At 34.7% G+C, this 23761-nt stretch overlaps 2 protein-coding genes across 3 annotated transcripts; one reads left to right on the top strand and one right to left on the bottom strand.

Moving 5' to 3' along the window:
* Positions 1 to 2799: 2799 nt before the first annotated feature.
* On the top strand, positions 2800 to 4347 carry LOC105194018 (putative nuclease HARBI1). The gene is made up of 4 exons (XM_039447006.1): positions 2800 to 3110; positions 3207 to 3347; positions 3426 to 3693; positions 3765 to 4347. The coding sequence occupies exons 1-4, from the start codon at positions 2929 to 2931 to the stop codon at positions 4293 to 4295; spliced, it is 1122 nt and encodes a 373-aa protein (XP_039302940.1). The 5' UTR covers positions 2800 to 2928; the 3' UTR covers positions 4296 to 4347.
* A 421-nt stretch (positions 4348 to 4768) lies between these two features.
* LOC113005134 lies at positions 4769 to 6504 on the bottom strand. Of its 2 annotated transcripts, none has more exons than XM_039447007.1 (4): positions 6260 to 6504; positions 5989 to 6147; positions 5411 to 5670; positions 4769 to 5326 (listed from the first exon to the last, which is right to left on the bottom strand). In XM_039447007.1, exons 1-4 carry the CDS (start codon positions 6345 to 6347, stop codon positions 5078 to 5080), a joined length of 756 nt encoding a protein of 251 aa, XP_039302941.1. In that variant the 5' UTR covers positions 6348 to 6504; the 3' UTR covers positions 4769 to 5077. The 2 variants fall into 2 exon arrangements, with proteins under 2 accessions (XP_039302941.1, XP_039302942.1); XM_039447008.1 differs by having other exon boundaries at positions 5989 to 6187; positions 6260 to 6503.
* Between the last annotated feature and the right edge of the window lie 17257 nt (positions 6505 to 23761).

Below are 23761 nucleotides of genomic sequence, written 5' to 3'. Positions count from 1 at the left end.
ACATTGTTTGAATGGAAAAATAACATTTTTTGAATGTTAAAATAACGGTTTTCGAATGTTGCAATAACAGTTTTCCTAGTTTAATTTTAACATTAAAAATATGTTTAATTTTACACAAAATTTCTTTTACATTACTAAAGTTTGCATTTATTTTATGTTAAAATATTAACATAATATTAGTATTATTTTTTAACATATCCAATTTTTGTTAAATTAACACAAAAAATTGTGTGGACCATTTGGGACATGCAGTATCTGTTAAATTTAACACAAATTTTCCAACAGTGTATCTTGTTCGTAATTTTCTGGATTACGCCAGTATGATACATCATCTTTGCATTGCACCTGTATGTTTTGTTTCACATTTTTACAAATTCTACAATAATGATGAGCCTTAAAACTTTCTAGAAAACCAAAAACTGAATTAATTCCCAAATTGTCACCCGTACAAAATTCAGCTGTAAAATATACTGTTTTTATTTTTCCATCGTTAGTTGTCACTAAAATCCCTTTATTCGCTAAAAAATTAAGTTCATCAATTAGAGGAGCAAAAGTTTTCTTATTACCATTTATTTTTCTAATTATATTTTCAAAAATTAATGTAAGAAAAATATTGTCTGAGGTAAACTGACATTCAGGTGGAAGGCAAAGTAATGTTACATAAATTACACCGAATTTACTTGATTTTGGACCCAGTAGATTATTTGGTTCGAATTCATCAAAATATAACATTAAAGATAAAACAATAACATCTAGTTTATAGAATGATAATTTCTGTTTCCATGTATCGGTTTGTATATACTTATATATTTTATCAGAACAATTTATTAAAGAATCCGTATACGAAAGTATAGTCTCTAAAGCATAAGGAATTTTGAAAAAAAGCTCTAACATTTGTCTTAATGAAATTGTCCCATTTCACTAGCATACTGTTCAGTAGCGCGTTGAATTCTATATGGTTGTGGAGCTACGTAATTTTTATTTTTTGTAAAATATTTTATTCTACGATATTCTATTGACATTAATTCAAAAGAATTTTTATAATCTCTACAAATTGATTGAATCTTGTCTATTATAATTTTATTATCATTTGAAATTTGGATGGAATTGAGACAATCTTCGATTGTGTTAAGGCAGTCATTAAAAAAAAGTTTTTGAATATCTTGATAAAGATTTTGAACATGATTTCTAGGAAGACCATAATTAGACAGAAGTTTCGCAAAAAAAGAAGCAATTTTATCAATAGTACGATTTTGTGGGTCAGATTTATGATTCAATAAACAATTAAATTTTGATGAATCAAGGTTACAAGTTTCTACGAAATTATCATTCTCGAAATCAAGATTACGATCGTCTATATAATTAATATTTTAATTTCAATAAGATTATTATCTTTATTTATAGACTTTTGCAATTTTGGAATATTATGATATAGAATTAAATGTCTTTTAACGATTCAAAAGTATCGAATTTTCTTTTCGGACAATTATTTTCAACACATTCACATATTCTTACTTCTTTATGTTTATATTCATAATGTATATGTAAAACTTTAATGTTTTCAAATTCTTCTTTACATATAAAACAAATAGGCATTTTGTCAGTTTAAAAAAATTAAAATAAAAAATTTAAGACTTTTTTGCTAAATAATTAAAGTGTTGACTTGGTTAATGTAATCAATTTTAATTAAAATTTAAATATCTTTTTAATAAAAAATCGACTTCTGCATTACAGAATTTACAGTATTATTACAGTATTTTTTTCGTTGGAACTACAATATTCAAAATAAACATAAATATTTAAATCAAACTTGTGAAAAAAATAAAGGACATTTTTTAAGAAAAAATTTTAAAGAAATTTCTCTAAATAAAATGAAAAAAAAAATGAAAACGTTTTATAACTATACTAATGAAAAATGTAATAAAATACATATTTTATGTAATAAAAGACGCATTTTTCATAAGGAAAAAATCTTATATTCCTTAACCAAAGTACTAACAGCACTAAATTTCTTATCATATTTTGTATTAATACCATAGATACCTTTCTGTAGAAAAAGAAAAACTTGTGCACATTTTTTAGGATATTCAGCATGCAAACTGTGAATACATTTGAAAGCTATATCTACAGCTTTTAATGGTGTTTCCACTTCATAGCGTATTGTATCAATAATGACAAAACTACGCCTTTTGTCAGTTTCTGATGAGCCTATAATTACAACTTATGGTTGCAATGTCAATTTAAAAATATTTAACTTCTCTTTTCTTTCTTGTATTTTAGTATTTAAATCGCCATGTCTAAGAAACAAAATTTTAAAAATTTATTATAATATGTACAAAATTGAACAAATAATATTAAATAATAATTATATAATATTATATAAGATTTCTATAAAATATAATTTGGGAATCATTTCTATTTACTGCGCTCGACTCGTCTTATTTTTTATATATATATTTTTTTATATAAAATATTAAAAATAAGTAGATATATAACATTACGCCCCTCCACCGTGCCGCCACTCCAGACTGACCAATCGTCCGACGCTCCGAAGCCGAGCACGTGCGTACGCTCAGCTGAACGATAGCGCGACCACGTGATACCACGCGCGACCGACACAACACGCGCCGCGTTCGGTAAGCGTTCCCACTCCGACCGGCCCGACCACGCGCGCTGATTGGAGCGTTCAACCGCGCGGAATCACCCCGGGTGTTCACCCCGGGAGGCCGGTGGGACGCATGCCCCCCCGGCGACGACAACAACGATGACAGAAGCGACGGGAGCGGGGGCCACGATCCACCTTGGGTGCGTTCCACTTAACGCCTGCAACGACAACGACCACGACCGCAATATTTGCCGTTCCACTAGATTGTGGGCGCTACGGTCGAAATCTTAAGTGGAACGAGTTTTGTGTAGTGACAGTGCGTCATGGAGGTCTTTATTATTACACAGCGCTATAGAACTTACGAATCAGAATCTGAAAACTCAAGTTCTGATGACGAGTGGGTGTTGTATCAACAAAAGAAAAAACGTAAACTTCGCTCGCGAATTCCAAATTACATTAATGTTGTAAATAATTACATGGGACACGAATTTAAAAGTCATTTTAGGTTAGTAAGAATACGCAACTTTACACATTTTATTCAAATATCCATATGTGCTAACACGTACAGTTGCCAATATTAACATTTTTTTCTTGTCTACAGAATGTCAAGAGCGACGTTTGAATGTCTTTTAGAAATGCTTCTACCTTATTTAGTAAGAAAAATAAAAGGATGTCCAATGATCCCACCTGATCATCAATTAATGATTGCTATTTGGAAAATGGCAACCATGGACTCCTACAGGTAATGAAAAATTAAAAATAATGAATAAAATTTTTAATTTACAACAAAAACATTTTTTAATAAATTTCTTCCTTAAAGATCTGTTTGCGACCGATTTAATGTTGGAAGAGCAACTGCACTTCGAGCTGTACGAAGAGTCACACATGGACTTTTCTTAAAATCTTCCACATTTATTAAATGGCCTACTGGTGATCTAGCTATAAAGGTTATGCGAGGATTTGAGGAAAGCAGTAGTTTTCCAAAAACTGTTGGGGCCATAGATGGTACCCATATTCGGATTGATGCGCCAAAAGAAAACTCTGTCGATTATATCAACCGTAAAGGTTTTCATTCTATACAGTTACAGGTAATAAATATCTATTGATCACAATTAGTCTTTTAGACTTTGGTTTTGTACATTTGCATTTTCATTTACAGTTGGTGTGTGATCACAGAACGTTGATCACACACTGTTATGCTGGCCATCCGGGCTCAGTCCATGATCAGCGAGTTTTTCGTCAATCAGAGGTAGCAAATTATTTGAATGACGAAGAGAAATTTCCAGCTGATAGTCACATATTGGGAGATGCCGCATATGAGATTCATCAACACTTATTAACTCCTTACAGAGACAATGGACATCTTACAGCGAAACAGATTAATTATAATTATAGCTTGTCAGCAGCCAGAGTGACAGTCGAAAGATGCATCGGTCTCTTAAAAGGGCGTATGAGGAGTTTATTACATTGTCTACCTATGTCAAGAGTAGACCTAATGGCAGAATATGTGATTGCATGCTGTGTGATCCACAATATCTGTACATTAAGAAGTGATGAAATTGAAGTAATCACCATACTTCCAACTTCATCAGAACATGACAGAAATCAAGGAATTATTTTGCCTCCAGGAAACCAAAATGCTGGTGGAATTGCCAAAAGAAATTTAATTATGAATTCTTTACAGTTATAAGTTTACAAATTTATAAAAATACACTTAAAAATATTATAATAAAAACATAAAATTCGTTTCATTTTTTAACCTAATTACAGATGTAGTTATAATTATAATGTAAACTTATGTGATAACACAGCTATTATTATATAACGAACATTAGTCTTAAAGATATATATTGAACATTAGTCTTAACTCTCGTAGACGAATAAAATTAATATTTTTTTATATCACACAAAACAATGTCATTATTAATATATTATGCTTAGAAATAAACATTTTAAGTAAACTATATAAATGAAATAAAATTTGAATAAATTTAAATAACAAAAAATACGAAAAATGTAAAGTTACATCTTATAGAATAGAGTTTTAATATGATGATTTTAAAAATCAACGGAAAAATATTAGTTTCTCATATAAAGCACTCACTGTTTCTCACTTATTTTGGTCAAAATTTGAAGAAATTTCTCGTCCATTTCCATTCTTTCTTTATGCCTTTTGGCTTTTGCTTCTTCTTGTTCATTTTTTTGAATAAGCCTCTTCTTAAGAATATTGCATATGTTATCTTTAGATGTTGACGATTCTTTTCTGTTAAGACTTCTTTCCTTTAGGACTAGATTTTCTGTTGATGAATCTACACAAAAAGTATTTATTAAAGTCTAAATTTATAAGTTACTCGGATCTCAGTATGTTTTTATCTCACGTATGGTTCGACGTAATACATGAGACAAACATATACTGAGGTCTGAAAAAAACTGTGAATTTAATCCTAAATACTTGAATAAAATTTTAATATTTTACATATTTATCATTAGAATTAAGAATAAATGCAATATGACAATTAGGAAAAGAATTAGATAAGGCAATAAAATTAAAAAAATCTTAAAAGTAATTTTCCAACTAATATATAAAAACCACAATATAGATAGTTCATGTTTAAATTTACCAGATGTAGGCCCTTTGTCCTGCTTAATGGAAAGTTCTGTTGATGATGCAACGGCGATTGGTGAGCACCAAGCTCTTTTTGAAAAAATTTCATCCAGAATCTACAAAATACATATGTATTAAAGCAATGGAAAGAATTTGTAATCAACTTTTTTCACTACATTTTAATCTAAGTTTTCCTGTACCTCATAAAACTGCCAAGTTCGCCTATCACTGTCTGATCGACTATTGTGATCCTTAACGCTTTTATAAGATTTTTTCAGGCTTCTCAATTTCGCTGCACATTGTGGTCCCGTGATCATATGTCCTTTTTCAGCAAGAACATCACTAATTTCCTCCCAGATTTTTTTCTGTGAACATTTTCCACTAGAAAATTTATCTTCGAATGTTTTATATGTATCTAACAATAGCAATACAGCAGCTGTTGACCATCTATATAGAGAACCTAAAATAAGCATTAAACATAAGATCAATTGGTTTAATCAATGTTAGGGCCCAAGCAAAATGGTTGACTTATAATTTTAAGACAAGTTTTACGACTTAAATCTTTGTCTTTAGTAACGTACAATAACTGTTTTGTGTCTCAAGTCTTAAGTTACGAATAAAATCTCTTTTTAGTTTAAGATTTGAGACACAAGAAAGTTATTGTGCGTTACTAAAGACAAAGATTTAAATTGTAACATTTATTTTAAAATTATAAGTCAACCATTCTGCTAAGGGCCTTAATTTAAAACAAAATAAACAAATTATTTAATTAACATACCAGTGTCATCATTTTGATTTTCAGTTTCTGTTTCGGCACTCGTTTCGGTATTTGTTTCAGTGATTTGTTGGGTTAGGTCTGGTTCGATAGAAGTTGTTTTTTCTGTCAATTCTTTATCTTTTGTGGCTGCATTTAATAAAGACGTTGCAAAGGCCATATCTAAAGTCCAAGAAAATATTATGTTAAAATATAGCACATTCTATAAAGTAAGGTTTTAAGCTAATTTAAAAAAAAGTAGTTTTACAACATTTAAAAAAAATATGTCACTTACCTCGTTGCGCACGTAAAATATCTTCCGGAGAAAGATAAACATCTACAACTATATCTTTTTCTGGATCATATAATGAAACCTTTTCCATTATGAAAAGTTTTTAATTATGAGTTTCTAACCACGTAGCAGAAGACTAGAAGCGACGACCGCGCTGACCCACCGATAAACCATGAGCGTCGTGAGCTCGATGCGGTCGCGAGTAATGACGTCATCTATGACGTTGTGAACGCGACCATAATCGTCGCGGTCGTTATGTGGAACGGGTTTTCAGGCGTTGTGGGCGATAAGTGGAACGCACCCCTTGACTCCCGCCCCGGCCGCCCAGAAGAAGGAGAATTGCTCCCCGCCCCCCCGTAGCCAAAAGGCAGAGGGGCAACAAAGTCGCAACCGCCGCCTCACTCCCCACCACACGGGAGGAAGGGAGCAAGAACGAGGAGAGGAGGGGTCCCTCTTCCCCTACGGCTGCTGCTGGCCCCGCTTTTGGGACGCGCAGCCGTGGAAGGAGAGCTTCTCACACTGGTGAGCCCGGCGAGGCAGATCCCACCTGACGGTTCGGGAGGAGCGACCCTGCGACATAGCGCGAAGTTACTCCTCCCACTGCCTCGCCGGGGAGGGATGGAAAACACTAGTGTTCCCCATCCTCAAGGGTAATAAGATGTTCCGCGCCGCGTCTTTGCGGCGCGAAGGCGCTTGGGGTTACGGCGGGGGCCGGATACCACGAGCTTTATCGCCAAACACCAGGGGAAGAGGCGGGGGAGGGACGGTGTTCTTTTCCCCCGACCAGAGGCTGACAAGGCCTAAAAGCCCTGCCAGAGGCGCCTACCGTTAAGACGCCCCTGGCGAGCCGAGTCGGCCATAGGCCAACGGGGTCCGGGGGGGGCTCCGGAAGTATGCTGCACGCGTTTTCGGAGCTCCCCCGTAAGGACCAGGGCAGGACACTCGGAGAGGTTTTAGTGGGTAGACCCCCGCCGACACATCGTCGGCGGGGGAGAGCCCCACATAACCGCCAGGCCTCCCCCGGGGCCTGGGGTATGCGGTAACGCATTTCTCCCCGTTACCAAAAAAAAGAGTGTTCACCCCGCGAGATGAGGCCGCTCAGGCCGAGACCCTTGCACAGCGTGGAACCGTCCGCCGCGCCACGAGCCGTCGATACCACGACTGTTACCGGTCGACCGCGCGGGCCAATCACGGCCCGTTTTACGGCACTCGGAGTTCGCCGCAGCGCAGCAACTCTGAGCACTAATTCCGCACGCCCAGCGCGTAATCCGAATCCGTCGGTTCGTTGACCGAGTAATATTGTTTAACCGAGCAACTCCGATTATTACCTCTGAGCGCATAGCGCATAATACCAGTCCGTCCGTTTCTTTAGTTATCCGAATCCGTTCTTTTGTTTAAATATTAAGTTACGCCTCGAATTATGTTTTGTCTGGCCCGACCAATCGTCGTTCCTTTACTTTGCGCGGGTCCGATCATCGTGTAACCGAGCACTCCGGTGCCTTAGTATTACTTGTGTATTTCAATTAGATCTGATAAATCAATTGTTACGTTATTATTTTTGTACTCAACTCACGCTTCAAGAATACATTTAAACTGTTTCGTTATCACAACCAAACCACGGCGTTATTATTTACACGAACCCAGACATCTGGCGAGCACATCCGAGCAACCGATCCCGAACGCAATCCCGTAACCGCACCAAAAAGTTCCAGCGTTACAGATATATTAAAGTATTATTGTTAAATGTCAAAAAATTATGTAGGTGCGGAATCTATAAATAACTAATTAAATATTTAATACTGTAAAAATTACAATAAAGTTTTCATACCTCCATTTCCCATAAAAATGTTTCTCGTCTTTCACATAATGATGGTCGTCAATTACAACCTTTTCCTTTTCCGACAACTGCGATATATATCGGAAAGAGGGAAGGTAGTCGCAGTAAAAGCTGTACTGTTTTTTTTTCTATAAATAAGGCAATGATTTTAGAATTTAATTAGATTAAAATTTATTAAATATTGTGAAAAAAATATGAAAAATATTTGTATTAGATTATTATTCAATTACAAAGGATATTTTTTACAATTGCTACAATTGTGTGTACGACGTGAATGTATAGTAATAAAAAAATAACGTCTATTAAGCTGACACAGCCACTTTAGCACAATTCGACAAAACATACACAAAAATTTAGTGCTCTTTTGTTGCTAATTTGTTGTTCAATTCCAGATTTTGTTGCTCCAGCCGATTCGAAGAAAATAGTGGCTGTGCTGACTTAAGAATAAAGCTAGCACAGCCACTTAAAAAAATAAAAAAAATAAAAAATAATACAGATTCTTTTTCTACTAATTTGTTGCTAATTTGTTCCTCAATTCCCAAAATTGTTGCTCCACCCCCAACCCCTAAAAAACCGCCCCAACCAGTCGTACATTAGCACAATAAAATAAAATTTATATTTAATAAGGTATTTCAAGTGATTTTGACTCTCCAATTTTGTTGCTCGCTATTTTTAATAAATCCGATTTTATTGCTCCACCTTCGACCCCCGAAAAGCCATCCCGAACAGTCTTACGTGAGCACAATTCTAGAAAATTAATATATAATAAAATATTTCGACTGATGTTGAGTCTCCGATTTTGTTGCTAGCTATTTTTGACAAATCCAATTTTATTGCTCCACCCTCGACTTCCGACAAGCCACCTCGAACAGTCTTACGTAAGCACAATTCTAAAAGATTAATATTTAATGAGATATTTCGATTGATTTGGTGTGCGTGATTTTGTTGCTTGCTATTTTCGACAAATCCGATTTTATTGCTCCACCCTCGACCCCCAAAAAGCCACCCCGAACAGTCTTACGTGAGCACAATTCTAGAAAATTAATATATAATAAGATATTTTGACTGATTTTGACTCTCCGATTTTGTTGCTCGTTATTTTCGACAAATTCGATTTTATTGCTTCACCCTCGACCCCCCCGAAAAGCCACCCCGAACAGTTCTACGCAAGCACAATTCTCCAAAATTGATAATTAATAAGATATCTTGACTGATTACGGTTTTTTTTTCTTTCTCTTTTTAGTCTTTTTTATATTTTCCCACATCTTTCCATAAATACACATACACACACACGCGTGCCCGCAGACGCACATACTATTACATTACACATTTCCAAAAAAAACATTTAAAACTAAAAAAATAATAAAAAATAATACAGCATCTCAAGCCGCAATAATAGCGCATCTCAAGCCGCCGCCATCAGTCGGCGCCGTCTTATTTCTTTGGAGACAGCGCTGTCTCGCTCATTCGGCGCCGCTACTTCTGTTGAGCAACGCTTATCTCTCAAAAAAATTCTTTAAAACTCTGTCAACCGTCTCTGTCGATCACTGCATCTCTTTATTTATTAAACGACGCCAATTTTCGGGAAAATTCGCGTCTACTGTTTGCGGCACGCGATTGGACGTTGTTGTTCAACTTTTATTCAGTCGCGTCTTCACTACTGTTGCGTTCTCATCGAAAGTGATCAGTCTTATTACGATCAGCATTAGTCGCTGTTCAAAATGTATTCTAAGAGAGAACGTCCGTGTAATGTGCAACATAATGATATTATTGATACTGTTGTAAGATATAAAAGTAGCATCATAATATCGGATCATGTCATAAACAAGATAGTATCTAAACATAATATAATTTGGTCCGAGATTTCTAATGCATTATGTTGTCGTATAACGCCTGCTTCGTTATACACTATAGTATCATGTAATCGATATAGCATACGTGATAAACTAATTGGTTTTTCAAAAGTGGATACTACAAATAGTTTTAATTTGTGTGATAATAGTAATTTAAACATAAGTGACAATACAGTTGGGGAAATATCTGTAGAATCCATTAATGCAGAATCCATTAATTTTATAATACAAGTTTCGAAACATGAATTTGAAGACCTAATTGTGTATAAATCATACAAACGTAAGCATCAAAAGAAAATGCAAATCCGAATTTGGAAAAACTCTTCGTCCACGAATTTGGGAAAATTTTATAACAGAAAAAATTTGGAATGCAATACAGTTAAAATGTGGATTTCAATTTTGCAATCATTATTTATCAAATGTTGGTACATCTGGATACTTAAATGGTAAATATAAAGTTTTCTCTTAAATATAGTTATATTTATAAGTTATATTTAAATTAGAAAAAAGTTTATGTTTATTTTGTATGATATATAATAGTTATAAATCACCAAAACTTTTGTTTTTAACGTTAATTATATAAAAATAACTTTTTAGGTACTTGCAAATGTAGTAGTAGTTTACGGTGTGATATTGAAGATTTCAATACAGAAGTTGTCCTTTTAAAATGTAAAATCTTTAAAAGCACTGGTAAATGTGGTAAGCGTTATTTACGAAAACCATTAAGAACAGCAATCGGAAAGGAATTATGTACTAAACCAATTGAAATATATCGCGCAGAAAAAGCCAATAAAATTATGGAAGCCGGAGATCCGGAACCTCCGCACTTGTATGAATCATCAATATTGCATGTAGCAAAGAATGAATTCAAAACTTCACAACTTTTGCATTCCGATCCTATAAAAGCCTTATGTATAATGAAATACAGTGCTTATGCTAATTGCATTCATAACATTGGCATAGACCCATTTTTCATCCATTATTGGACCAATCACCAGCTGCAAGTGTCCCGGAAATATTGTTCATCAAATATAAGTACAATATATATTGACGCTACAGGTAGCATAGTAAAAAAATTAATGAGATCAAATAATACTTTATCACAACATACATTTTTATATCAGGCGGTTATACATTATAGTGATAAACAATTTTCAATAACACAAATGTTATCCGAAAAACACACAACCAACAATATCTACTTTTGATTATTAGAATAGTGCAGAATGGGTGCTCCGTATCTACGTGAAGTTGTTGTAGATTTTTCGAAAGCATTATTAAACGCTGTTATACGATGTTTTACATCGTATACAATAATAAAAGATTATGCAAATGCTTGCAAAAATAAAGCCAAAGTGCTATATACGCATAGACGTTGCACACTTTATTAAAATGTACGCAAATTTTTTAAAAAATTTTTCTTGGAGGATAAAAATCTTTTATATGGCTGCTATTGGTCAATTAATTATGTGTCGAGACATAGACGAAGCTGTTATCATATTTAAAGCCATTTTAACAGTTGCACGGTCTGAAACGGAAGATAAATTGGCAAATGGCGAAGAAACTCGCTGTGAGAAGGAAAAGAATAGATTAAAATCTGTTATAACTGGTGAGTCCTTTTTGTTATTCTAAATATAATATATTAATTTTTCTTTTTGTTATACATATATTTTAAATTATTATACAAGATTTTTTCAAAATTGGAGTACTTTGTATATTCAAAGCATTATAAACAAACTTTTGCAATATTTCTGTTTATAGTAAATGATTTCATTTTTCTGCATAAATTTGAGTTATTTTTAGTTATTTATGGATAAACTTCTAGCTGATTATAGTATGAAAAGTAATTCTTTCTGATATTTATCCAAAATTGAAACAAATAATTTTTATAAGACTTTAATTTAGAAGAGATATATTATCTATCAGTAATTGTATCAATATATATACATTGATATATAAAATATATGTATTTTAAATTACAATATTAGAAAACATTATTTTTTTACCTTTATATTTCGAGTAAGCACAATTAAAAAAAGAAATTAAAACTTTAAAAAAAGTTTATTTATAAGTACAAACAAAATTACAAACACACACATATACTTACACACTGAATATATCATACGGAGATGTTTAATTGCAACTTATATTTATATAGAAACTTAAATTTTTCTAAATTTTTTAATAAAAATATGAAAACCATAGAGATTTTAAAATTAAATGTGTTCATTGTCTAATAATTTGTCACAGATACATTAGATCATGAGACCAACGAAGATTTGGAAAAAACATATTTAAATACTGACGAAAACGACGCAATTGAAGATTTAAGTAATGAATGGTCGGAATGGAGTGCACAAATCAACATGAAAGTTGAAAACAATTTAAATGAAGTTGGTAATTGTGACAACGTGCATTATTTCCCATCTTTAGCTGAACGTTTATTAAAACATATAAACATGCTTCCTATGTGGTCATGTGTTTGCCATAATGATTTTGCATATGGACGAGTACCAGCGTCCAGCGCAGCAGTTGAGGGAGAATTTAATAAATTAAAAAACAATATATTAAAAAATTACAATTTGCCTATAAGAGTAGACAAATTTATAAAAATTTATTTAGACTTTTTGCATGGCAAATTAAAAATTGTAGACACAAAAGAAAATAGAATATTCTCAGACGAAAGTACATGCATGAATAAAAAAGAAGTGCAAAATATCGAAACTGCAAAAACTGCACAAACAAAATGTCCAGCTTGCATTAATAATGACACACCAACTAATGCACATGTTTGTGCAATTTGTAAAATATCTGTTCATGCATTACAAGAATGCTCGATAGCTTGGGATGAAGAAGGACGAAAGCGTGTTTCTTTATCATGCTCCTTAATAAAAATTTTGAAGAAATTCTTGCCTTACAAGAAATAGAAAATTGGCGAGGGGAAAATAAAGAGAGAAAAAAACCAACAGCAAAATATTTAGGAGAGAACTAGCACAGCATACAAGATGCTCTAGCATGGAGCAAAAGCAAGTTACCTATTATTAAAAACAGTAATAGTATGACGTTACAAGCTGTTAACATAGACGGTACAAATTATACCACAACAAATACTTGCGCATTTGACAGTCTTCTACAAAATGTGCTTGTAGCTTTGTCAGACTACAAATATTTTGCAAACAAGATAATTTTTAAAAATTAATTTTCTGAGATAAAACTTAAATAATCATTATAAAATAATTATGACAGTATAATAATTAAAGTAAAATTAGAATAAAAATATTAAATGTTATAACTCAAAAAGTTGAGCCGTTAATAGTTTGCTTTCTTATAATAATGTTAATAATAATATTGTAATCTTTGATAGTGTTGCGATCTTTGATAACTTATAATATTTATGATTTATTTTCAATTATAATATTGTTGAGACATAATTAATGAATTTTAAATAAATAAAGAAATAAATTTATTATATATTTACATACATAAATGTATGAAATAATTATTTACAATATTAAAATTGATTTTATTTTACTTGCAATATTAATATAAGTTTTATTTTATTATGTAGATACGTGCAACAGAAAGTAATCCATTATTTGAAATGGCTATAGATATTTTAGATAAAGGCATCAGGGCACACACATACAAACTCCGTGCACAAATATTAAAACCTATTTTTTTAACTGAAGAATCACAATTTGAATCTTGTATGCAAATTGATTGTTAAACCAATGTTGGATATTTGGCTGGTTTACTTTTCAAAAATACACCAAGTTTTAAAGAAGAATCAGTTTGCAATATAGGATGTCCAAAACGAAGAAAAATATTACCCATAGCACAAATAGATTCAGACATAATAACAGAAACTAATTTTTATAATGTTATAAATGATAACATTATGTTAACTGGCACAAAAAGGTGTTGTCAAAAAAATTGTCCAGGTTTTGAAACAACAATGCTTTGCAAAATAGATAAATAAAAATGTGTAATAATTTTAAACAGTTCAAACATTTTTTGGATTGAGACTTTAAACTCATCTAACTTATTTGTTGAATCAAACGGTATTCTATAAATACTCTTAAAAAATTGTGACTATCATTAATTATTTCTAAAACACAATATTAAAAAATAAAGTTACCTAATAATAAGAACAAAGTATGAAAACAATTCACAAACTAGAATAATAACGTAATGCATAGAATACTTAAGATAACATCTACAAATTGTTGGAAATTTACAAAAATTGCATGTATTTATATCACAAGTCGTTTAATATACATATACACATACATATACGCATACATTCTCATCTCAAAACTTTTACAGGTCTCATTGTATTATTTGATATTTGTAACATTAAACGTAAAAGTACATGTTCAATACAAGTACAAGACATACCAAAAGCGATTAAAAATCCAGAAAATGAAGAAAATGATTTACAATTACTAGGAATTGTAACTTACATAAATATACACACGAGAAACAGAACACAGCACAATTGAATACTATACTGCGATCAGTAGGCGATCTGAAAGCTGGATTGAATACAACGATCTCGAATTAACAGAAAAAATTATTAAAAAAACAAAACAAATAAATCCGCATGTTCTCATGTAAATATGTATAAATGATTAAATACATTGCACATTAAAAACAAAAATCTTATTTATTACATAACACTAAAAAAATTAAACATGCAATGTAAACATCCTATTACTTAAGCACCGGCTCACCACACAATGTCAGCTACAAAATTATTAAAAAGTCATCTTATCCACTTTGAAATCTTACTACGCTTTCAGCATATTCAGCACATATGAGTTACATAATACCACATCAATGAAGACAAAAGTAAATTTAAAAAAGAAATGTTACACGAAATACATTCTGAAAAAATATCTAAATTTTAACAATGCATTTAAATTAAAACATCCATAATAAATATTTATTGCAATAACACTGTACAACAAATTTAAAACGTTGCGAAAAAAATAAATGTAAAAACATTAAAAATCGACATTTAAAAATAACACAAAGAAGCGTATTATCTCATCGACTCAAAGTTTCGAGGTGCTGATATAAAACAACTATATTGCATAGTTATTTAAGGGTCGAGAGTAGAGCAATAAAATCGAATTTGTCGAAAATAGCGAGCAACAAAATCAGAGAGTCAAAATCAATCGAAATATCTTATTATATATTAATTTTCTAGAAATGTGCTCACGTAAGACTGTTCGGGGTGGCTTTTCGGGGGTCGAAGGTGGAACAATAAAATCGGATTTGTCGAAAATAGCAAGCAACAAAATCACACACACCAAATCAGGCAAAATATCTCATTAAATTTTAATTTTTTAGAATTGTGCTTACGTAAGATTGTTCGGGGTGGCTTGTCGGGAGTCGAAGGTGGAGCAATAAAATCGGATTTATAAAAATAGCGAGCAACAAAATCGGAGAGTCAAAATCAGTCAAAATATCTTATTATATATATAAATTTTCTAGAATTGTGCTTACGTAAGATTGTTCGGGGTGGCTTTTTGAGGGTCGAGGGTGAAGCAATAAAATCGGATTTGTTGAAAATAGCGAGCATCAAAAACACACACCAAATCAGTCGAAAAATCTCATTAAATATTAATTTTGGAGAATTGTGCTTGCGTAGAACTGTTAGGGGTGGCTTTTCGAGGGTCGAGAATGGAGCAATAAAATCGGATTTGTTGAAAATAGTGAGCAACAAAATCGGAGAGTCAAAATCAGTCGAAATATCTTATTATATATTAATTTTCTGGAATTGTGCTCACGTAAGACTATTCGGGGTGGCTTTTCGGGGATCGAGGGTGAAGCAATAAAATCGGATTTATTAAAAATTGCGAGCAACAAATTCCCCACATAGCACGTAATATTTCTGTGATATCACAGAATCATTGCAATATCACAGAAATATTACATATTATTGTGAAATATCACAGAAATATTACTGTGATATTACACAGTGATAATGACATTGAAATATTCTACTGATATCACAGAAATATCACAGAAATATTACTGTGATATTACACAGTGATAATAACATTAAAATATTCCAATGATATCATTGCAATATATTGTTGCAATATTTAATTCCAAAGAACAAGGTAATGTCAAATGACGTTTTTATTATGTCTTATTAATGCAACGTCACTATCTCTTTGATTAATTTCGATATTTTTAGTATCCTTAATATTCTTGGTAATTTCGGTATCCTATAGAAGAAATCAAGTTACAAATAAAATAATTATGTCTTTGCCCTTTCGTGGAATAAAAGTGAAAGTTAAGAAAAAAAATTAATTAACTTTATTATTAGTTTAGATATTTACTTAGTTTATCCCTTAAACTGTATATATGTATAAACTATAATGTACGTTCTTCTATGTAATCTATCAATTTAATTATTGCTCGATCAATAATGATTTTATTAAAAAATTACAGAAAAACCTTTGTATTTGTCTTATTGCCATTTATAATTTTTACAGGAGCACAAAAATCGATTTTAATTTTTAAAAATTTTTATCATAAGGTATTTAAAAAAAAAATGTTTACAAAAAGTTTTGTTAATACACATTTAATATTCACTTGGCAATAAATATTTCAAAGTATATTTAGAAGTTTTTGAAAAAAATATACATTTTTATGTCGTTTAATATTTACTGCTCGGTACATTATTTTGTGAAATAGTTTATTCATTAATTTTGATTAGACTATTAAACACTACAGTAAAAGGTTTTTCAAGTTTTTTAAAATATAAAATTTCCAACAAATTTTTCTTTAGATTTCTTTTTTTTTCAACTCTATTAAAAAATATGATTATATATATTCTATCATTAATTAGGTATTTTATAATGTTCATTAATTATATGTATGTATATAATGTTGCGGCTCCGGTCACCGACCGTCACAACATACGACGAAACAAGTGAGCGCATGCACAGCCGCTATGCGATCCCGCCGTGTGTATAAGACTCCACGCAAACAAGTGAGTGCTGGCACCACCGCTAGGTGGCTGCGCCGCTGGAGACCTTCTCGTGAGTCAAGTGCAGCCACAGGTGTTATATCTAGATGCCACTGCGGCCGACCGAGCTGACTCACCACGACTCACTAGCTCACACTTCAGTGAGATTTTAAAGAAAATCGTTGTTGTAATTTGGAAACGAATACTCGTTCTAATTTTTTTCCCAATGTGACGTCCCTTGAAAAAAAGGTTGATAAACTTGTTTTAATGAACTGATTTTTGATCAGTAACGGATTATATTTTGTCAGTTAACTGATAAAACATCATCAGTTACTGATCAGTAATCAGTTTATTGAAACAAGTTTATCAACTTTTTTTTCAAGGGGTACGTGTGGAACGCTGTTTTATATTTTTACATGTAAATAAAATTTTATATTTTTACATGTAAATAATATTTTGTATTGTTATTTAATCTTGAACATAAATTAAAATTATAATTCAAATTGAATCTTTTTTAACAAAAATGAAAAAGGATACAAGAGATTTTTTTTTGTAAATTAAACATTTATTACGTTTACATTATTGTATTGTTTTAATAAATATAATTATTTTTTTCTATGTCTAATATATATTACATATAACAATATAAAAATAATATTAAGAATAACAATAAAAATAAAATAAAGTAAAATAATTTATTTATTTAATTTCTTGCAATATTATTTAAATATCACATAAACATCACAGAAATATTTTGAAATATGACAGTAATATTACTATGAAATATCACAGTAATATTACAGTGATGCGTTTTCGCGGACATTTTGATATTACTGTGATATCACAGTAATATTTCGTGATATTTCTGCAATATTTCATTTGTAATATTGCAATGTAAAAGTGATATTGCTGTGATATCACTGCAATATTACGTGCTATGTGGGTCGTAGAAACAAAATCATTCAAAATACCTTATCAAATATAAATTTTATTTTATTGTGCTAATGTACGATTGGTTGGAGCGGTTTTTCAGGGGTTGGGGTTGGAACAACAACTTTGGGAATTGAGCAACAAATTAGCAACAAATTAGTAGAAAAAGAATCAGTATTGTTTTTTATTATTTTTTTATTTTTTTTAATGGCTGTGCTAGCTTTATTCTTAATTCAGTACAGCCACTATTTTCTCCGAATCGGCTGGAGCAACAAACTCCGAAATTGAGCAACAAATTAGCAACAAAAGAGCACTAAATTTCTGTGTATGTTTTATCGAATTGTGCTGAAGTGGCTGTGTCAGCTTAATAGACGTAAAAAATAAGGTATATAAATATAATAATAGAAATAGTAAAGCATTAAGTTTATTGTAATAAATTTTAGCGCACGCGTATTTGTCATACCTGGATTTGAAGCTGCTTTGAATTTAGGTTCTATTTTAGTTAATTTTTTTTCTATAAAACATGATAATTTAACCCATTCCGCATACAATTTCGTATGTGCATCAAGATATATCCTCAAGATCCTCAAAATCCTTTTCCAACTAAAATAAAAAGAATTAGGTTGACATGATTAATCAAATAAAATTATTGCTTAAAAAAACATTGAATAATTCGTGATAATAAATATTAAATAATACTTAAAACTTGTACAAAATTTTAACACAAAAAAATTATAATACGAAATAAGTATCAATTAAAGAAAAAACCAAAAGATAATTATTTTTATACTCTTACTAAAGTATATCCCTGAGATGCTTCTAAAGCAGAATAAAGTCTGATGTAGTCTTGGATATTTTGATTATTGGATCGTAAAGATTTCAGTCTTATTTTTGATGTTTTCTCTCATAATTGAGTTACTTTAATCCACGGTGTATTATTGTTTTGCAATCACAAAATATACACTGAGAAAAAAATTTACTAAAGAAAAAAAATTTTTTTTAACTTTAGTAAACCATGTGTTTGTAGAGCACTGTGAACGCATTTTTTAAAAATAAGGAATTGTATTTGCTAATTTAAAAAACGCAATTCTTGTTTTTAGTAAATCATTCACTAATTATCAATTTTATTTTATACAATACAGTAAATGTATATTAAAATGTAAATTTTATTTTTTATAAATTAGTAATTTTCTAATTAATTTAAGAAAATAATTTTTCTATTAAAAAATTGTTAAGTATAGGTGGCTCGCCACGATTGCATAGCACCGCCATCTGCGGTATCTTTTTCCTCTCTACGTGCAGTTCGTCTCTCGCGGCCGACACGATTGTCACGGAGATTTTCCCCTCCTGTATTTCTATGTGCCTAATATACGCCTAGTTAAAGATCTCGCCTTGTTTTAACTGACTCCCCGAGTGGGAATTATCCTTAGCTCTAACAGGTTATGGGCCCAGACCCGCGAAAGTGACGGAAAGTGATTCATTTCTCTCGTCGGTCGTGAGCACACGTAGAAAAGCGTTCCGAAAAACGCCATTATGGCTGCCGCGAGTGTGTCTAGAATCGAGCCTCTCGGAAAAGACAACTTCGACACGTGGAAGCTGCAAGTGCAGGCGATCCTCACGAAGGCTGACCTGTGGGAATACGCCAGCGGGGCGATACCGAAGCCCATGCCGAGTACAACCAATGCGGCTGACGTGGCGGCGTGGGAACGCAACGACCAGAAAGCGCGGTCGGACATTATCCTGAGCATCAGCCCGAGCGAACTCAAGCAAGTAAAGAACTGCGTCACATCGCACGACATGTGGATGCGATTGGAAGAGATCTATCAGTCCAAGGGTCCCGCGAGGAAGGCAACCTTGTTGAAAAGGCTGACCCTCCAGAAAATGGCGGACAATGGCGACGTGCGTGTGCACCTTAACGATTTCTTCGACTCCGTGGACAAGCTGAGCGATATGGGCGTCGACGTCAACGAGGATCTGCTGACCATCCTATTGCTGTACAGCCTACCGGCATCTTACGAAAACTTCCGGTGCGCGATCGAGTCGCGCGACGATCTACCCAAGCCGGAAGCATTACGCATAAAAATCGTCGAGGAGAACGACGCTCGAAAGAGTGATGTGCGCGATGTGTCGTCGGGCGCCATGTTCGCGAGAAGAAACAGCGACGGACAGAAACAAAATAGATCGAACCCGAACAGAGGTGACGGTAAAAAGAGTGGCAAGCCTGACGACTCGATTCGTTGCTTCAAGTGTAAGAAAACGGGGCACCGCGCGAAAAATTGTCCAAATAAGAGTCAGAGCGCGGAGGACGCAAAATGCGCGGACGACGTGTGTCTTAACGTTTCGGCAAACTGTGTGAACGGTCCGAGTTTGAAGTGGTGCCTGGACAGCGGCGCGACCTCTCACTTCTGCAACGCGGCGACACATTTCCGGGAAATGTACGACACGAAGTGCGGCACGCTGAACCTCGCGAACAGTGAAACCACCGACACGGCCGGAACGGGCAAGGCTCATTTTTCTGCTAACGTGCGGGGGCAAAGAAAGAACGTAACCTTGGACAACGCGTCATTGGTCCCGAGCTTGCGAATGAACTTGTTATCGGTCGGAAAAATTACGGATCTCGGTTTCGAGGTTAGATTTCGCGGAAACGGCGCCACCGTAATCGATCGAGAGGGAAACGCGGTGTTGGACGCTCCCAGGATCGATGGGCTATATTACGTGCGCGAATTCGGACAAGACGCGCGTACGATCTCCTCGGATTCGAGTGAGAAGGTGTCGCTCGGGTTATTACATAGACGGTTGGGTCACGCGAATGCGCGCGACATCTCGAACGCCGTTTGGAGTGGACTTGTGAAAGGCATCCGGCTCCACAGCCTCGACGAGAAGCTAGATTGCGACGTCTGCCTGCAAGGAAAAATGACGAGGACCCCATTCCCCAGGAGGTCGGAGCGTGAAACGCAGATCCTGGATCTAGTGCACACCGACGTTTGCGGTCCAATGAGGGAGACGTCTCTCGGCGGAGCGAGGTACTTCGTCGAATTTATCGACGATTGCTCCGGTTGGTGCGAGATCCGACTCCTGAAATCGAAGGCTGAAGTGTACAGAGCAACGACTGAGTACGTGTCTCTCGTCGAGAACCAGAAGGGCGTCAAGCTGAAGTGCCTGCAATCCGATAATGGGCGTGAGTATACTAGCAACGAATTCAACGATTTTCTAAAGAAAAAGGGGATTTCCAGGAGACTGACAGTACCACACAATCCCGAACAAAACGGTACAGCGGAAAGGAGAATTCGCACACTCAACGAGATGGCTAGATGTCTCCTAAAGGAATCAAAGCTACCTAATTCGTTTTGGGCCGAAGCGGTGAACACTGCTAACTATACCAGGAACCGATTACCCACCAAGAGCCTGAATGGTCGAACGCCCTACGAGGTCTGGACGGGAAAGGTGCCAGACGTCTCATGCTTCAGGGTGTTTGGGTGCAAGGTGTTTTACCTTGACAGAGATCCAGGGAAGGGGAAGTTTGATTCGCGAGGACAAGAGGGAATCTTCCTGGGCTATGCGGGCGAATCGAAGGCGTACCGCGTCTGGTCGTCGGTGAAGCAACAAGTGCTGATCACCCGTGATGTACGGTTCATGGAGGACGTACCGCCGTACTCGATCGTAAGCGATGGAAACAAGCCCGAAGAAAACGCGACGAAATCACAAGAGTTCGTGGAATTTGAGTCCCTGCCGAAGCCAGTCGAGGAAAACGTCGACGAAGGAGGAGAAGAACTTCTCGAGAACGACGAGTCTTCTGACGAGGATGACGACGATCCAAACGAAGATACTTTTCAGAGTGCCAACAAAGATGCTCCCGAACAAGGCGTCATCGAGGCGACCGCGCGGAGAGGCCCCGGTCGACCCAGGATCATCCGATCTGGTTCGAGGGAAAGACCGACGAAGCAGTATCACACTGCAAAGGACTCTGCCGCGAACGTCGAGGAAACGCATCAAGCGTTTTTGTCGGAGGTTCCTATGAAGGAAGCCATGAACGGTGAGGATGAATGGCGTCAAGCGGTCGCAACCGAGATGAAGAGCATCTTGATGAATGAGACGTGGACATTGGTGGAGCGACCCGGTGAAGAGGACGTCGTGGGAAGCCGAATTATTCTGAGGAACAAATTCAGTCCGGATGGTAAACTTGAGAGGCGCAAGGCGCGCTTAGTCGCTCAAGGCTTCAAGCGACGACTCGGCATCCAATTCGCGGAGACGTTCGCACCAGTGGCTCGAACGGGCAGCATACGTCTTATGGCATCCCTGGCCGTTAGATACGGGATGACGATCGAACAACTCGATGTCGAGACCGCATATTTAAATGGACGTCTGAAGAGAGACGTTTACATGCATCCGCCACGAGAGCTGGAAGGAATTTTGCAAGATATCATTGATTCTGAAGATCAGACCGACGTCGGAACGAAGGCGAAGAAGATGCTTTCGGACTTGCATAAAGGAAGGAGATTCTGTTTGCTAAAGAAATCCCTCTACGGACTACCTCAGGCCGGTAGAGATTGGTACGAGGAACTTAGCAGTACCCTAAAGAAGTTGGGCGCTACATCATCAAAGGGTGATCCTTGTCTGTTCTACGTGGGCTCCGGAGAAGACATCACACTAATCGCTACGTATGTCGATGACATACTGATTGCTTCCCGGAATCGCGAGAAGATAGCTGAACTGAGACGAGCATTGGGAAAACACTTCAAGATCAAGAACCTCGGTCCTGCGAAACAATGCCTCGGCATAGAATTCAATCAATCAGATGGAAGATTAACGATGTGCCAACCTGGATACATCTGCAGCGTACTGGAGCGATTTGGGATGACGGATTGCAGCACAGTAGCTACTCCGGTGACCTCCGGGCAGAGTTGCCATTGAGGCGCCGATTTGCAGCCACACCGACAGCCAGAGGGAACAGACCCACTTGCACCGGCTGGCACTTTATCCCCACTTATCGGCGTACGTCGAGCAGCCAAGGCGACGAGTGGGGAGCTCTACTGTCTCCTTCTTTCTCAAGCGGTCTCTCTCCTTCTCGACCTATCTTTTTCTGTCTCGAGCGTTCTCTTTCTTTCTTGTTACAGGCGCAGCTTTGCTCTCAACTATCAGCGATTTGAGATTTTCGTATCGCGGAACCGAGTTACGACGCGCGCGTGCGCGCGCGCGCGCTATGTATTTATATATATACACGTTTTCTACTTATGCATATATAAAAAATACATGACCATATATCGATTTTTTTATCTTTATGGTATATTTATAAAATAGAAAAGAAATTGAAAAAAAAAATAGCTGTATTAAGCATGTATACATGTTTACAAAAAATGCTTAATTATTTCTAAATTACAATGTAGAAATATTGCAGCATGAAATATATTCAGCATGGTGACACTTTAAATAAAAAACCAAACGGTATTGAAATAATTTAAAAAATCGTTTAACTTTTTGTTTAAAATGTTACTATGCTGAATGTGTAATATTTCATACAGCAATATTTTTACATCATAATTTAGAAATTTAATTGTGCATTTTTGTTAATATTTACTTGGATAAATTCTTTTAAATGTTTTACGTATAGCATAGCTAAAAGTATCTTTCCTAATTATTGAACAATTTGTTTCCAAATTTAATTTTATATCATTAAGATGATTCACCTATCGCATATCGTTATATTTTTATCGAAATACTATTTCCAAATTAATTGAACAATTATCAACATTTTCTAAAAGGTCAATACTTTTACATCTATCTTTTTAAATGTACCTACACAATTGTTGCTTACAAGATTTGGTCATATAATTTAATATCGGGAAATGTCACGCGTCTCATCGCCAATTTGACAACTCTAGATCTGAAGTCACATACGGCTG

This window comes from Solenopsis invicta, chromosome 3, assembly GCF_016802725.1.
Source record: "Solenopsis invicta isolate M01_SB chromosome 3, UNIL_Sinv_3.0, whole genome shotgun sequence".
Lineage (NCBI taxonomy): Eukaryota > Metazoa > Arthropoda > Insecta > Hymenoptera > Formicidae > Solenopsis > Solenopsis invicta.
Note: the sequence above shows the minus strand (reverse complement) of the source record. Positions and strands in the feature narration are given on the sequence as shown.

What these genes read in the sequence shown, in the direction of transcription:
- LOC105194018 (XM_039447006.1), top strand. Translation starts at nt 2,929, where the DNA reads ATGGAGGTCTTTATTATTACACAGCGCTATAGAACTTACGAATCAGAA. An exon ending in GCAACCATGGACTCCTACAG is followed by an intron (nt 3,348 to 3,425) that starts GTAATGAAAAAT and finishes TCTTCCTTAAAG; the next exon opens with ATCTGTTTGCGACCGATTTA. An exon ending in TTCATTCTATACAGTTACAG is followed by an intron (nt 3,694 to 3,764) that starts GTAATAAATATC and finishes TTTCATTTACAG; the next exon opens with TTGGTGTGTGATCACAGAAC.
- LOC113005134 (XM_039447007.1), bottom strand. Translation starts at nt 6,347, where the DNA reads ATGGAAAAGGTTTCATTATATGATCCAGAAAAAGATATAGTTGTAGAT. An exon ending in TATTTTACGTGCGCAACGAG is followed by an intron (nt 6,148 to 6,259) that starts GTAAGTGACATA and finishes CTTGGACTTTAG; the next exon opens with ATATGGCCTTTGCAACGTCT. An exon ending in GAACTTGGCAGTTTTATGAG is followed by an intron (nt 5,327 to 5,410) that starts GTACAGGAAAAC and finishes TGTATTTTGTAG; the next exon opens with ATTCTGGATGAAATTTTTTC.